Below are 16928 nucleotides of genomic sequence, written 5' to 3'. Positions count from 1 at the left end.
GTTTTTTTTTTTCTTTTTTTTTTTTGTTTAGGAATTTTTTGCGAACACTCGCTTCGCCATTTTTCACTAATTTTTTTGTACGACAAAAATTGACGTTCGCGAGAGAATTTCTTTACTGCGTTGAATTTCTCAACTTTGTATTATATTTTTGTTAATAGTTTGAAATAAAAATCTCTTTTTCAGATTAGACATTTCCTTCAATATTCGTCACGGTATTTCAACTGAAGATTTCAAATGTTGGTTGAATTTTAATGTGAACAAAAGTGTTAGCTTATACATACATATATATATATATTGTGTTTAATATATACCGACAATAGGTGAGTTGAAAATATAATCAAATTATACGTGTAAACAAAAATTCTTCGACGATGAAATATTTCTGAGGCTAACACTAATCGATCTGCCCTAACTGAAATCTCATTTTCTGATACTTTTTGAAGTTTCCTAAGTATACGTTTCGACACTGAAAAACGAAATGTCAGTCAGTTATTTCGTTCGTTTAATGAAATAATAGACGAGATCTACTAACTGTCCCTATTACTGAAATATTTCAGCAGCGATTTATGAAATATAATGCGATATCGGGTAATAAAACTTAGTTACCGAGGACTAGTCGAGATCAAAGGGAAGCTTCCCTCGAACGACGACGCGACAGAATGTCGTGAAAAGTTTAATGAAAGATCGCGATTCGTCCAAACATGGGGCGGAAAGTTCCTTCCAGTAGCTTTGCAAAACGAAGCTTCTTTGGCGAGTTAAAAAAAATTCCGTACGTTCGAAGGAAGTTCGTACAAACGTAAAATACGAAAGGCAGGAGATATTTTCGACCGAGTACAATTTTTCGAGGCAACTTTCCCCGTAAAAAGTTTAATAGCATTAACAACCATGACGATTGAACATCGTCATCTGGTTTCTGAAACGATATTCGACGATATTAGTCACAAGAGTTAATGACTAGCACTAATTGTGTATTAATAGCAATTAATTAATGGTTCGTCGTATTAATTGTGAAGTATAAGTGAACATACACTGTTGATGAAAGAAAAAAAAAAAAGAATTTGAACTGTAGAATGTTTCAAAAACAGTACACGTTTCATAGATTTTCAAGTCTTTCGTCAATTAAAAATTCTCACCTTTCGGAGCAAAGTAAATTGTTTATTGTTATACGTGAAATCGGTTAGGTATAGTAACAAAATATCTCGATGGTAGAAATTATCGTGAGACAACTTCGCAAATCGATGTTGCAGCATATTTTATCTTTTCGTTATGAGAGAATTCATATTTTCGACCAGCTATAACGATTCTACAGAAACTGCAATCATTGAAAATCAACCAATAACTCGTACGTACTTCAGCGCACACCGATACTTGTACAAATTTGCGCTTTAAGTCAAACAACTAAGACGCTATCCTTCTTTCAAAAACAGAATACGAGTGAAAATGAAACACTGGCGCGAAAAGTAATGCCGATACTGCCTGATGGTCACTCTTTCGGGAGAAAGAAGAGACGACACGCGATAAACTTTATCAATAAAACATGCAGTTAGTTCCGCCACCCTCTGTCCCTGGAGAGAGGAAAGATGTCACTCGCTGTAATGTCGTCGTGTAATGTCCACCATCTTGGTACGCAGAGGAGCCATAAACTTGGGGATCCGTTTTCGCGAGTGCAATAAAGCCGGTTTCGGAATCATCTTGCGCAATAACGGCAACGGGCCGAATTCCGTGCAACAATCCGAATGTCAAATGGCGAGCCGCGACTCCACGAATCCTCGCAGCGCGACTATACTAGCAACAATAAATAGATTACACGACGGAGAGTGCCACGGCACGGTGGCAGCCGTTTTACGTGCAGTTGGGCGTATTTGTACAGCTGGTGCGTGTATCATTCCGACGGCAATCAACAGAAGTGCATTGCATTAATGAACAAACGCACTAGTTAATAACAATTATCGCTGCTATTCGGATATTGCGTCGCCCGCGGGCTGCCACCGTCTCTGCTGCACACGCCACGATTCCTAAGCATTTCTGCTAACGAGCTGAGCACTGGCGACAACAGAGCGGGGAGTTGCGAATGTGGGCTGAGAATGAAGCAATTGTTTGCTTCGATAAGTTTTGTTCGATCAACGGAGTGCAGTGAACTGAGTTGCGTTCAACCGTCTGTCTCTCTTCTGTTCCTTCTCTTTCGTCCGATTCCTTCCGACGAGTTACATTTCCTTTCGATTCGAAATTGATCCCCAGCGTCCGACAATGTTTGAAAACAGTAAGCCAGTATATCAAATGATATAAATTATTTGTTTTGTCAAGTGACGGTGTATTATAAATAAAATTCAGGAAGTTCAGCAAACGAACTTTCAATCTTCTCGTTTTAAAGGGGAAGTTAATCGTCGAGTTGACGCGAGTATTAAACTGGACGAACGAGCTAAATTTGAGTTTCAAACGTGCATTCGTTCTTAATACGTACAACTGTCGCGCTCTAAATAATACTGAGATACGTAAACGAGTTCGAATTTGTTAAAACGGGAGAGCATTCGTTCATTTGGTCCGAGTGTATCTTTAGAAGAAGAGTCAAGAAAGAAATTGACCGTGTGGATTTTGGAATTTACCTTCTGCGATAGTGTGTTTCTTGGCCGCCATTACCGTTACCTCGTAACGACGCTATTAGGTTATCTTGCCAGTTTTCGTTGCTCTGAATCGTTCCCTTAAAAAGAATACGTACCCGAAGGCGCTCGGTATCTTTATTCGAAATAAATATCGCGATTTTACGTAACTTGTAATAAATGTGGTAATCTTAACTTTCGAATTAAATAAGTTTCGAACGTTAATTTGAAATGTTAATTTCAAATATTACACCTCGTCTAAGGCGTAGTGTTACTTAAAAAAAAAAGATGATAGAGGTTATATTATTATTGATTATAATTGTTACTGATTGTGATATTATTACTGATTGAAGTTTGTTTAGAGTTTACGAAGAGTCATATTGTTTTCAGTCAAAGTATATATTTTTTAGTATTGCAATTTAAATATATAATTATATATAAATATAATATAGGATATATATAAATTAAAAATATATTTTTTATTATTATAAATTTAAGTATTATATTTTAACACATCCAATAAGAATACATTTGCAATTTAGTAATTAGATTTTTAATAATATATAATCCATATTTTGATTAGATTATTTACTGTATTATTATACTATATTTATTATATTATATATTATATATTATTATATTAGTAATATAATATTAGTATATATTAGGATTATTATATTATTGAATAATTAGTGTATTATTATTATAGTATATTATTATATAATTATATAATAATATACTCCATATTTTGAACGGAAGTATTCTTTAATTTTCTATAATTTCTATAATTTTCTACAATTATAAATAATTCCTCACAGCTGTTATAACTAGCTGAACTATAATATTTTTACTGCCATTAGGCGGCCGTGTCAATCGATATCTCTCTCTTTCTCTGTCTCTCAATAAATCATTCATTCACCGAAATGTTACTCACAGAAGAAAATCGTAACGAAGTTGAATGATTTGGACGATCTGTCAAACGTATTCTATCGGTTCTATCGTTAATGATGGATGCGCCGGTGCAATCGTATCAGGTAAATAGAATATGCGATTGTATGGTATACATCGTAATCCCATTGTTTCCTTACCGGCGTAAGTAAAGCGGTATCGATTTAACAGCGTAGCGTGCGGCTTGATACGTTTCATTGTTCTATTCATTAGCGCATGCTAATGGGATTGCAAATGTGTCATGCGAATGACAGTGAGCCGCATATATAATCTGTTTGCAAATAAGAATGTTGTTGTCGTTATTCCATCTGCGACATGTGCTATGCACATTTAAATGTATAACACTTTTTTAACACACGTTGATCCTGAAACGAATTTCGCACGTTTGGTTCACGCTGCTGGTGTGAATCGTACGACATATATATTATTTAAGCGAAAGTTTGCATTTGCTAATTTTATAGCGCTTTCAATATTGACTTTTAATATTTCAATATTGATATATAATTTTATAATTTTATTCCCCACATGAAATTATGATATTTCATCTGTTACAAATTCATTAGATTTTATTCCCATCACTGTAATAATCGTGATCAGATTAATTTATTTTCACGATCAATTTGTGCTGCAGTGATTTTATTAATTTCATCTTTACCAGTTTTAGGAGAGACAAAATAATGGCGGAGTGATAAGAAATCGATATTAACTCGAAATTGTTTAAAGAATTTCATTGTTAAGGAAAGTAGAAGAATAAAATTGTCTCATTATTTGATAGTGTGTTTGACACTTTACATCTCTTACGAATTTTAGAGTTTAGGAGTGATACTCGATTTACTTAGAGTTTTTATGATACTCGATAATACTCGACGCAGTTAATAATTAACAATTTTTCTTCTTCTTGTTCTTCCAGATCGGATATAGAATACACGACAAATTCGTCGAAGACATTCTTGAAAATCCCGGACGTGAAACTGGAGGACGAAGGTCTTTACAAGTGCGAGGCTACATACTTGGCTGTGACTCGAAAGTGCAATAACGTTCAGCATATCATACTTAACGTCACCGGTGAGTTTTTTAAAATTATTCCTTCGAAATATCCACAGTCCTTATTTATTAATCGAGATAAACTGTATTTCGATAAATTTGAAAAGAAACCCTCCAAGTAGAACTCCACTTGTCACAACGGAATTTCATTTAACGAAACGGACCTTATGCGACCGAGGAATAACACGTGCAACGATAAAAATTTCAAAAGTCTAGCCTTATAAATTGCATAAACAGGTTTCTACCATATCTCGAAAAGACACGAACAAAACGAAAATTCGTCATCGCTATTTACTCGGCTCTTTTTCTTTACCTCTGCCCGCTTCCTCGTCGAAAGTTCAATCGCTCGAGCTGAACTTTCCGCCAGACTCCCTAAACATACGACACCCGGCAACTTGAAACTGTCGTTTAGCGAAAATTTACAATTCAATTCGATAAGCTCGCGTTGGTAAACGATTGAATCGCGATTATTTGCCGTGTAATCGTACTCGAGAGGTGGAGAGGGGGGATGTATGGGGGCAGAAGCGATGGTTTTCACGGTGGCGCGGGCCAGAGGTGGCATATAATTTAATTAATCGATTAAACGCCGACGATCCACCGGTAGTAAGATATGCGTGGAATAACTCGTATTAGACGTATCATACTTGTACGATCCGTGTAATCTGGCTAATGCCAGTAATTCGACAAACGAGAAAGCCGCAGTACTAATCCCGAAGTGGTAGCGGCTAAACCACTGAACCGGTTATCTTGACGCACGCAACATGTCACACTATTAAAGTGCGGTTGAATTTACGGCACATGAAAGGGATGCCAATTATTTACTTTGAAATTTTCGCCAGGATTGCAAGGTATCGCCAGCCAGGCGAGCCTAAAGAGTAACGATTCACGTAATCGTGATATCCGATCGCCTCGTAAAGTTTCTTCGATTCAGATGAGAATTGAAGTTTCATCAGGTAGCTGTTTACTGATTTAAATAAGCAGCGAAATAGAAAAAAATTGCGTTAAATCACAGATGACGTTCGTACGAATGAATTTGATTTTCATTTCGTTTCGTGCTGTTCGATTTAATTGTATTTTATTTTCATTTGATAGCCACCGGTTGTCGGGGTGAAATTAATCCTTTGACGTCGGCAAACTTTTTTCTCGTATCATCTGCCAGCAATTTATTTACGAAACGTCGCCACTCTCAAATAAAATGACACAGCATGATCACAATAGTATGGAAATAATCATTGAAATGGGTATTTCAGAACGTTGGTGTTTGAAAACTTTTCGGATGGAATCAAAATTGATTTCTTGCACGGGAGGACGGAAGCTTTGAATAGCCTTGGAATCATAGAGTTGAGTAGATTTTTATCCTTTCGTGAAAAATTGATAAATACTATATTTGCAAATGGCCAATGTCGGATGTAATATAACTTTTCTCGAATTTTAATAAGCATAATTTTATCCACTTTTGTACCGTGAATGAAACGAAACTGCCTGGGAATTAATTATATTCCTCGCACACATCCTGGACTCGGCAACTCATTTTCGTGTCATTATTGGACGTAAAAATGGCCCGCCAAAGAGTTAAAAAGACAATCGTGATAAAATTTTATGGAAAATTGAAACTTCAACGATAGAAAGTTGAACGTTGTTTTCTGAAATAGCTGAGAATCGAATTTTCATGGGGAGAAAAAGAAAAAAAAAAAGAAAAGAACAACGTGAATTTCGTAGTAGAACATTTTTATTTCTGAAGAGAAAGATTGAAGCTTCATTGAAAACGGTTTGTTAGATTAATTGAACCGAGCTCCTGGAGGGAGAAAAAAATTGAAATTTTAGTATCGGTGTTGATTGTTCGTGTAGGAAGCTTGAAATTTCATTAAAAATGAACGATCGGGTTGCGAGTTTTCACGAGGTATCGTAAATTTCGTAGCGGAGTACTTTATTTTTGAGGGTAGATTGAAACGTCATTGAGGGTAGATTGAAAACAATATTTTACAGCAGTGGAATCGGAATTTTTCTGTTTTTCTCCAAAAAGAAATGAAGAGATTTCCTTGACAGAATTAATTATTCGAAAGGATTGATTGAAACTTCGTCGAGAATGATATTTTACAGTACAGTTGGATTGAAGCTTTCGAAGAAAAATCGGAAACATCCTGCAACAGAATCGAATATTCGGGAAGATTGGAACTTCTTTATAAATGATGTTTGAAACAGTTGCGTTGAATATCGTTTCGGATAAAAGTCGTGGAATCTGTTGCAAAATTTATTTTTCGTAGAATGATATGAAATATTTTTGGAAGGAAATGGGGAATTGTTCACTCGCGGTAAAAGATTGAAGCTTTATTCTTCGAAATATTCGGACATCAGTTTTATTGTCATTTTCATAAGAAATTGAGTAGTTTGAGATCGTCGTTCTTACCGACAGATTTCAGTTTAAGAAAATAATATTTTCAAAGCAAAGTTTGAAACTTTCTAATGGGAAATCGAATTGTTTATTGACGACGGGAGATTTGTGTATGTAAAAATCGGGGATATCGGGGAAAATAGATTTCTAGATATTGGGAGACAGAATGTTTACCATGCCTTATGGACATGATAGATGTAGTACATGTAACTTTTATTAAAGTAAACGGTACGTTATTCTCTCGTTATATTTAACTATGATGTCAAAAAATAAGAACAAAGCTAGGAATATGTTTAGAAATTTTCCAGAAGCTCCAAATTATATATAAAATTTATAAAGAAAGAGACAAATAACGTTCACGTGTTATAATTTGTAAGTTACAGCTAATATATCAGTTTGAATCATACGTAACTTTTGGTATTATAATGTAACTGTGGTATGCTACTGGTATTTTCAGTGATAGATATACTGTTCGACATTGTACTTTCTCACAAATCCCAAAAACATTTAATTTCTTTTTCAACAAGTCTACATTTTATATTAGAAAAGGAAAAAACAAAGTCAAAAAGTGGAAGAAGTCAATTTGAGAACATTGCGCGACAAATTCTCTTTCGAAAGTCAGAAATCGAAAAAGAAACAGAATTTTCTCGATCGATATAAATAGTATAGATAAATATCATCCCGGACTGAACGCCACAAATAAAATCCGATGGAAAATCGTAAAAGGCTCGAACAAGCGCAATAATTAGGTACACCTTCATCCTGACGATTCTATAAAAGCGCAGTTATTAAGGCGCAGTTTTGAACAATCAACTGAATTACGAAATTTGGCATGGCGGCTGTTGCATCGGCGCTTGTTAAAGAATATTGTGAGGACCGGAAACTGTCCGCAGTTTGAAACACCGGCAGAAATTTTCGCGGCAAGTCGCCCGCGAGCTAACAATGTTGGAAACTGCCCAAGGTACCATTATGATTCTTACGCTGTCCGATTACCAACCGGCCGTGCTAATAGCGCGAGACCTGTTTTGAACTTAGTCCAGGCCACGGCCTGCGAAACTGTTCATCCATAGAGAGTTTATTGCAATTATCAGCGCGTTGCCGAGCGTGACGCGTGAATGGCTGAAAGTTTAGCGACGCGGAAGTCGAAATGTCGCGTAGGGATCCCGTGTTTTCCCTTCCTGGGTATTTATCCACCTGTCTAATTGTAAACGGAACTTTCCAAATTGTATTTGTGGTCGTTCAATGATAGACAAAGTGTATCACATTTGAGCGAGTTAAAAGTTTAAACGTATCTGATGATTTAAGGGAGAAAATTTCCTTTTTTTTCTTCTTTTTTGATACTTTTGATACAGTGGAAAGTAAACAGTTGTCTGTGACAAGAGTTACGAATCATAAATAGGTTATGGATTGTATCAAATTAGGCTTTATTATTTTATTTTTTGATTTAACTATTTATTTATTTTACTTTTATTTTCACTTTATAGATTAAATTGTTTTGTTATTAATCGTCTGTTATTAAGTTATTTTTATCACTTTATTTTTAACTCAATTGTTTATTTGTTTTATTTTTTTATTCAATCATTTTATTTATTTATTTATTTCATTTTCCATTTATCAGAATTATTTATAGAAAATGTTTAACTACGTATTCGACAATTTTAGATTGTCAAAATATGAATCTGCAAAGAATGTTTGTAATTTAAAAATTCGCATAATACTGGACATTGTTAGATGTAACCAGAGCATTCGTGCTGCAAGATAAATCTGGAAATATAATTGGCCAACTTCACTGGAAATATTGACTATCATAATACATTGATGTTATACTAAAAATACAACAAAGTACTCTTGAAACACTTATCAATAGACAGAGATCAGGTCAGTTTAAAAAAGCAGAAACATAATTTTCAACGCGACGTGTGTTTCGACGAATCAATCGCGCGACAGTTTCAGGTCGAAAGAATCTTCTTGGCTTCAACACGGTTTAAAATTTAGTCTCCCTTTCAGTCTAAAATTTTTAAACATCAGGTCGAACGTCAATCTAAATTTTCGAACCAAAGAAGTGGGCACGAAGCACGAAGAGACGTACTGAGATTTTCAAAGAATGCGGCGACACGAACAACAATTGAGGACGGCGACCAAATAAAAACAATTAGAACCGGGTTGCTATTAAAAGTTGTAAATTGCATACTTGTAACACCAGTCCGCGTTGCGTTCGTGTCTCATAATTTCGATGGACAACATTATTTTCGGCGGGAACAAACGCTTTTCAGTCCAAGCCTCACCATCCGCACTAATGATACATCTCGCGTTTGCTCGCGTTGTTGCAAAATTATCACGGCTAACGACACAATTAACAACCGCCATGATTCAAACGCCGGACTCGTCGAAATATCGACTTGTTCCTCTCGCAAATTCTCATATTAATTACAAACGCACTTTGTCTGTTCGTCGAAACGTCCGATCGGCAACAACGTTTGACTCTGTTGATTTCGTTTTTACACATTTTCGAACGCCGCGTTCACGAAAAAAAAAAAAAAACCCGGTATTAATGGAAATAATTATTCGTCGGACGTATGATTGATTTTTGTTGCAGCCGGAATGAAAAAGGATTTTTAAGCGGAAGTTGGCCGAAAATGCAGGGCAAACGCGCGGCGACGCGAAATTAATTCTTTTTTATCAACCGATTGACAAATTCACTCGTTCGATATCGAGCAACGATTCAAGGGATCGATCGGGGAGTAATTTTCGTCTCGTGGGGAGGCATGTAGGAAAAAAAAAAAGAAAGAAAAAGAAAAAAGAAAAGTGAGAAACAAATTCGAGAATAATTGAACGACCGTGCAGCATGCCCGTGATGAAAAATTGATCAAAGGCAGCGACGATTAAAAATTTCATAAGCAGCCGAGTTTTTCAAAGGAGAAAACGATGGACTGTGACGCCGAGAGGTCTCGCGCGGAATTTGTTTCGATAACGCGGTTATCGTTTCGAAAGTTATCTCTGCGCACGCGCGCCGAAATTTTTAAGGCTCCGAGCGTTCTATTTCTACCACAAATTGACAGAGTAACAATACCGTGCTGTAACGCGAGTCACTTTACGTAACGAATAGAAACTGTACGAGTATTGCGCGCGCTCGTTTGTCGAATATACAGATAGACCAGAGCTTTCCAGATATGTCGACCAAAGATTTGAAAAACAATCGCTTGAACTTGCTCAGCTTTTCTTTTTTTTTCGTTTGTTCCTGCTCGATATTTTCCGAAGCACTCGACATGTTTTCTTCTTTCTTCCAATTTAACGTTTATCACTTGGAATTAAAAGCGAACGGAGTACTCGGATTGTAATTGTCGTGAAATTGAAAATGTTCGTAGTTTATTTTGTTGTGTGATTTTGTTTCTTTTAAATAACAAAACAATTGCAAATATCCTAGGACAGAGAAATGTATAAAAATACATGTATACTGGAATATATTTTATTTACAAACTAAAAATATTCTGTAAATATATTTATGAAAATATATTATCAATATTAAATATATTATGAAAATATATTCTAAAATAGTATATATTTGTATAATATGTATAAAATAGTACATATTAGTATAGAATATGTACTTTTTTAAAACTAGACATAGCACTAATAGCGAGAAAAATTATCTTAAAAATATTTCACAACGTCACAGTATAGAAAATTCGATATAAAATCGTATATTACTACCACCATAAAATATTCCCTAAAATATCCAAAAATATCGTTCTAAATTATATATATATTCCAAAAGATCCCCTACAATATCCAAAAATACCGTTCTAGAAGCTGCATATATATATTCCAAAAGATCCCCTAAAATATCCGAAAATACCGTTCTAGAAGCTGTATATATATATATGTAAATTTCAAAAGATCGAAGTAGATCGTGCCACAAAAAACGACATTTGAAAAAGAAAGGAATTAAGGAAGAATCCCAAAGTCTCTTTCTTGGCTGGAGGCAACGAAAGACTGAAAATAGCACGCATACGCGAGTGTAGGAGAGTGTCCGTGGAGGAAGAGAGCTCGATCTCAGCACAATTTTTCGGCTGAGTGACACGGTTAAGGGGCAAAATTAAACACTGTATTCTTCTTTCTTACCGGTGTGCTTCATGTCGGAGTATCACTCGTTGTCCTTGTCGGTGAAGAAAACCTGGCTGCGGGCGATCGCAGTTCTCATTTCTCTTTTTTTTTTTTTTTTTTTTTAAACGACACGTGCCACTTATACCTCTGCCTCTCGTGTATTTATACGCGTCGAAAACACACGAGCGTGAAATAATTTAAGAGGGCCATTATTCCTCGCGCGAGATAGGGTTGCTTCTGTTCGAATGTGCTAATTAGAATGTGTAATGTACCTGTGCGGTTCTGTAACCCGATTCGATAAGATTCTGTAATGATTCATGAATCTCTGTCTGTAATTGGCTGCAATTTTTTTTGGAGAATCGGAAAGCGTTTCCTTGTTGTTGAAAGTGACCTATTTGAAGTTTGAAGATGGAGGTGCACTGTATATTTAGCAAGTCGAATATTCTAACAACGGATTAGAGCTTACTAACGAAGATACCATTTTGATCGAAGTTTTATTTAGTCGAACGAAAGTTAAATAAATGACCAGTGACCCTTTGAAAGTTTAAAGCTTAAAATTTTTATAGAGTCACCTACTTAATAAAAGAGAAAGTACCGACGATCTTACATGGAAAAATTCTTTTTTTGTTTTTTTTGTTAGAATAAATTTCGACACAAGTACACGTACAATTAGTCAATCTCAAGATAATCATTATAAATTCTTCGAGGTAGATAAACTTTCAAACCCTCTCTTCGATAATATATCAAATAAATATTTTGCCCATCGAGTTTCCATTTGATGTTCGACAAAGAAGAATGGAAGGAGAAAGAGAAGAGAGAGAGAAAGAGAGAGAGAGAGGAAAATGGAAAGATGGGAAATCGAGTTCGATTTTATTTTACGAGGACTTTGGATTTTCGGTGTGTGTACGTGCAAGCTGAGTGAAAACGTATGGCGGAACTTTTACATCAACCTAATGCCTGTCTGAAAGTTTTCTATAACTCCTGCCCGTGCGAACGCATAGGCGAAGGAACCGCGCGATTCCGACGGCTCGAATGAAATTTGAAAACTTGAAACTCATTCGGCGCATACGCGCCACGATTCTTTCACCTGCTGTCAGGTTTCATCTTTTCGTGCATCGATGTAATGAAACTACGAATATGAAAGGAAAAGAGAAAAAGATTTCGACGACTAACGATTTCGAAATAAAATTATTTACTCTACGTTTGACACGCTAATTTAGAAAAGATTAATTTAAAATTCATTTACAGACTCGACGAAAAGTGAAAAGTAATTGTTTAGATTGTGGAGGTCTTGTGAAATTTTATACTTTTATTATCGTATGGGTAAAAATCGAATCAAAGCAGAATTTGAATATCTTAAATTGCCTTCACATTCTTATTTCATTACGCTGCCAATGAGAAATCTCTAAATAATTTATATGGTATATGGACAGGAAAGTTTTCTACGACAAGTGAGTTACTTTCACGAGTTAATAACTACTGGACGAAAATATTCGCGCACTCAATGAAAAATTGTCTGTATTTTAAACTATCATAACTTTGTTAAAAGAAAAATCACAAAGAAACAATTCAATTGGTCTGATTTTAAAGTATGGAGCCTCCACTTTGACCTCAGTTTTAGTCATGAAATGAAATTTTTCAGTAATTTTTAAAGGGTTCAAACTTTTACGATTTTTAACAGCAAAAATATTCTTGCTTTTTTACATGCTGCACAGTGTAAAAATGTCTTCGGGGGAAGAAAGAACTCAAGGTTCTTACAGTAGAGGTACATTTTAAAAACGAGGCCAGTTGGCTCGTTGGAATCGTTGCACGATTTTCTTTCACCAAGTTTAAACAGTTTAAAATACCGATCATTTTTCATCTAGGGGACATTTCTCGTTCACCTCTGTATATACACTTCCTTTCAAAAAGTCGCATATTCTTCTTACAACTGGAACTATAAAATATATTAACAATCGTATTATAAAATATACACACAATTTAATCATTCTATTATCTACAGTAGATACTCGATTGCGAGCATTAAAAGTAGAAACTGTCCTGAGAACTTGGATCTCAGTTATATCTTCTCCATCTCGTCATATGATTGGAAATCTTTCTTGATCGCTCATTGAAACCAGGACGAGCTCGACTGAAAATTACTTGCACACTGTGATTTTGTTTATTACTAAAATATATTTTTATTATAAAACTTCATTTAATTATATCAATTTAATTATATCAATTATATCAAAATTATATACATAAATAAATTTATATTTTAGTAATATCGTCATCGACAAAGCGACCAAACGTCAATCGCGAGTATCCTAAAACTAGAAACTGTCCTATGAATTTTCAAGCAGATATACATGTATCCTCTCCGTCCATGTGCGATTGATCGGTCACTGAAACCAGAACGAGCTCGACTAAAAATTACTTGCACACTGTGATTTTGTTTATTACTAAAATGTATTTTTGTTATAAAACTTCATTTAATTATATCAATTTAAAATTATATACATAAATAAATTTATATTTCAGTAATATCGTCATCGACAAAGCGACCAAACGTCTATCGCGAGTATCCTAAAACTAGAAAGTGTCCTATGAATTCTCGAGCAGATATACATGTATCCTCTCCGTCCATGTGCGATTGATCGGTCACTGAAACCAGAACGAGCTCGACTAAAAATTACTTGCACACTGTGATTTTGTTTATTACTAAAATGTATTTTTGTTATAAAACTTCATTTAATTATATCAGTTTAAAATTATATACATAAATATATTTATATTTTAGTAATATCGTCATCGACAAAGCGACCAAACGTCGATCGCGAGTATCCTAAAACTAGAAACTGTCCTATGAATTTTCAAGCAGATATACATGTATCCTCTCCGTCCATGTGCGATTGATCGGTCACTGAAACCAGAACGAGCTCGACTAAAAATTACTCGCACCATCGTGATATACCATCGTCGAAGCGATATTACAATTAACCTCGATAATTTCGAGAGGAGTAATCGTAACAGCCGTTTCGTTGGCTGTCGGTGCTGTTCGTCGCGCGTATTTCAAAGGGCAATTTGTCGGATGGAAGGCTGTTACGGTGACGGTACCGCGCGGAGGAGCTCTATTTAAATTATATGAAGGACCACTTGTCTCGCGGCCAATCCAATTAGATCTTCTAGCTGCTGGAAATTATGGGATTTCAGGCTGCTCTCTCCCTCTCTCTCTCTCTCTCTCTCCCTCTTTCTCTCTCTCTTTCTCTCTGTCTCTCTCTGGGTCATTGGGCTTCGATCGACTCTCGAGCACTTCTGATTGGACGCTCTCGCTCGCTCTTACTAATTCAGATACGTCGATTCTACCTCCCTCCCCTGCCCTTCGATTACCCCTTGTGTTATTAAAACCGATTCTGAAGGGTTCCGCTGGTCGAACGGCCATTTCTACGAAAACGAATCGATCCCCCCCCCACTCCCCCTTCGAATTATCTATATTAAAGTTGCGTGTATTGAATACGAGGGGATTATTTTACGACATCCAGAAAAAGATTTGGAAGTTTCTGGAGACAAAGGGATATTTAGAAATCGAGGATAATCTGTGTTACTAGGGCGTGATGTTAAAATCAGCCATCGGACGTTAACACGACTGGAATGCAGAAAATAAACGACGAATTCTAAATTTTAATCATCCGATAAGGAAAAGTCTTCTTCTGTCAGTTAATTACTTCATCAAATTGATCTCTGATTAATAACCAGAATATTTATAGGATAATTTAATTTGATTTTTAAGTGCCACATAGGTATTTTCGTAACAGATAATTCCAAAATTAAATCGTGAGACGGACAGTATCGTTAAAATATAAAATAAAATTGTTAAAGAAATACCAAAAATTTGGAAATTTCCAAGGTGTTGTCAGCGCAAAGTTTCCCGAGAAACAAAAATATCCCAAGACATCTGATAAACAGTGTCAGTCACTGGGGTAACTAATTTCGTTCTTGACTAGATCCAAAATTTACAGTCAATTCTCTCTCCAGCTCGTACAGTCATCTCCCTTAAATAAATAAAATCCAATAGAATGAAAGCACAGCTAATCTTAGTAACTGTTGCGGGACATTATCGTTAGCACGGAGGTAGATGTAAAATTTTCTCAAAAACGAGGCTACGCTCTTGTCAAAAACACAAAACTGCGGGCACTCGGAAACGCGGCACGAAGTTCTGCAGGGAAATTAGATTCTCCAAGCTCGTGAAACTTGCAATAGGTTTTTTCCCCTCCCTCTCGCGCCTTAATATCATCGCAGAATACTGTACTTCAGGGACCCCTTCTCTTCGCTTTTCGAATGAGATGAATGAAAATTTCGCCGGATTGAACTTCCGCCGGAAGAATTTCGCGCGATACTGAACGTTGTTTAACTGTTTGACACTTATTAGAGCGGCGAAAATACAAAGGGAGGAACAATCCTCTGTCGCATCCGAGAAACCGTCCCACGGATTTTCAATTTTTATTAAATTAACGCGAAGGACTTTCGCTATCAATCAACTTTCGTGCGTGTAATTTACAAATGTTCGAATCCTCAAAAATGCACCATGTTGTACACGTCACTTCTACAATCATAAAATCGACAATTAATAGGGGACGAATTGATTCTAGTTTTCTAAATGTAACTGCGATGTCATTTACTTTCAATTGACTACCACCGTAAATCTGTGTAAATAAAGGAATTATTACATTCAAGAAATATTAAGGAAATGTGATTGATAGAATTTCTACGAAAAATTACAGATTGATCATTTTGAAGATATCATCGCTGATATATCAGTCTACGTTTGCAGTTGTAAACTGTAAGAGATATTATATCCCTTCGAAAGGGAGTTTGGGGGGGAAAAATTAAATAGTCGATATTTCAATATTAGCCGGAGATTAGCGAAGTTTCCATTCGCTGAAATATCAAAACTATGAGATATTCAATTTCCAGCGATAAGAAGGCGGATCTCCCGATAGAAGTTTCGCTTCATTTGAATATAAATTACACGATAAATTCTTATTGAAATGTGGCGATATCCAGAGTTCGCCTGGGAATAGGGTGAATTGTTCATTAAGCGGAAGTAATTACGCGGCAGGGTTGAAATGTTTAAAAATTGTCGAGCTCGGGAAGCTATTGGCGCGATGAGTATTCAATGGGCTTGTCACCTTCGCAAATTACGCGTGGAATTCGTAATTCTTCTCTTTCTTTTCTTTTTTTCTTTTTCTTCTGGAATAATTCCTTTAAATTGCGAACGAAATTAAAGTAGTAAAGAGAGGGTAAGGAGCTGTTTTATATTTGGAAATAAATGTGACAATAAAATAAACATAAAAGTATAAATAGATATGAGAGTTATTGTACAAAATTATAATAATGTAACGTAAGAATATTAATAATTAAAGAAGATGTAACAACTGAGGCAATTTTGGAAGAGTTACACATTATAAATAGAAATTGGATTATTTGCAAGAAAACAATCTGTTATTGACGACAATAATTTTTTTATTATAACAAGTTTTTTTATTATAAATGTATATTTTATTTTTATTATAAATTTTTTTATTATAACAAGATTTTTTTATCCGGATCGGAAATATCGCGCCCAATCGCAAATAAATACGAAAGTTTATTGCACAAAAATTATGATAACGTAAGAACATTGATAATTGAAAACGATGTAATAAACTTTAAACGAGCTACACAATCCAAATAAAAATTAGACTGTTTGTAGCAAGAAGCAAGATACATTGTCGAAGAGAATAACTTTTCATAGTAACAAGGTTTATCCTGGGCAGAAGTAATTGCGAGTATCACACTCGATTTCAATTCACGAACTCGTA

At 35.4% G+C, this 16928-nt stretch overlaps 1 protein-coding gene across 1 annotated transcript in view; it reads left to right on the top strand.

The window, feature by feature from the left end:
- The first annotated feature begins 3604 nt into the window (after nt 1-3604).
- The window catches only part of LOC122538079, a 126089-nt gene continuing 112765 nt past the window's right edge, over nt 3605-16928 (top strand). Inside the window, exons 1-2 of the mRNA XM_043671835.1 lie at nt 3605-3631; nt 4418-4610. Of these exons, the coding sequence (XP_043527770.1) occupies nt 3605-3631; nt 4418-4610 (220 nt within the window). The remainder of the gene's footprint in view (nt 3632-4417; nt 4611-16928) is intronic.

Source organism: Frieseomelitta varia, unplaced genomic scaffold (genome assembly GCF_011392965.1).
Source record: "Frieseomelitta varia isolate USP_RPSP 00005682 unplaced genomic scaffold, Fvar_1.2 scaffold_957, whole genome shotgun sequence".
In the NCBI taxonomy this organism is placed as follows: domain Eukaryota; kingdom Metazoa; phylum Arthropoda; class Insecta; order Hymenoptera; family Apidae; genus Frieseomelitta; species Frieseomelitta varia.
Note: the sequence above shows the minus strand (reverse complement) of the source record. Positions and strands in the feature narration are given on the sequence as shown.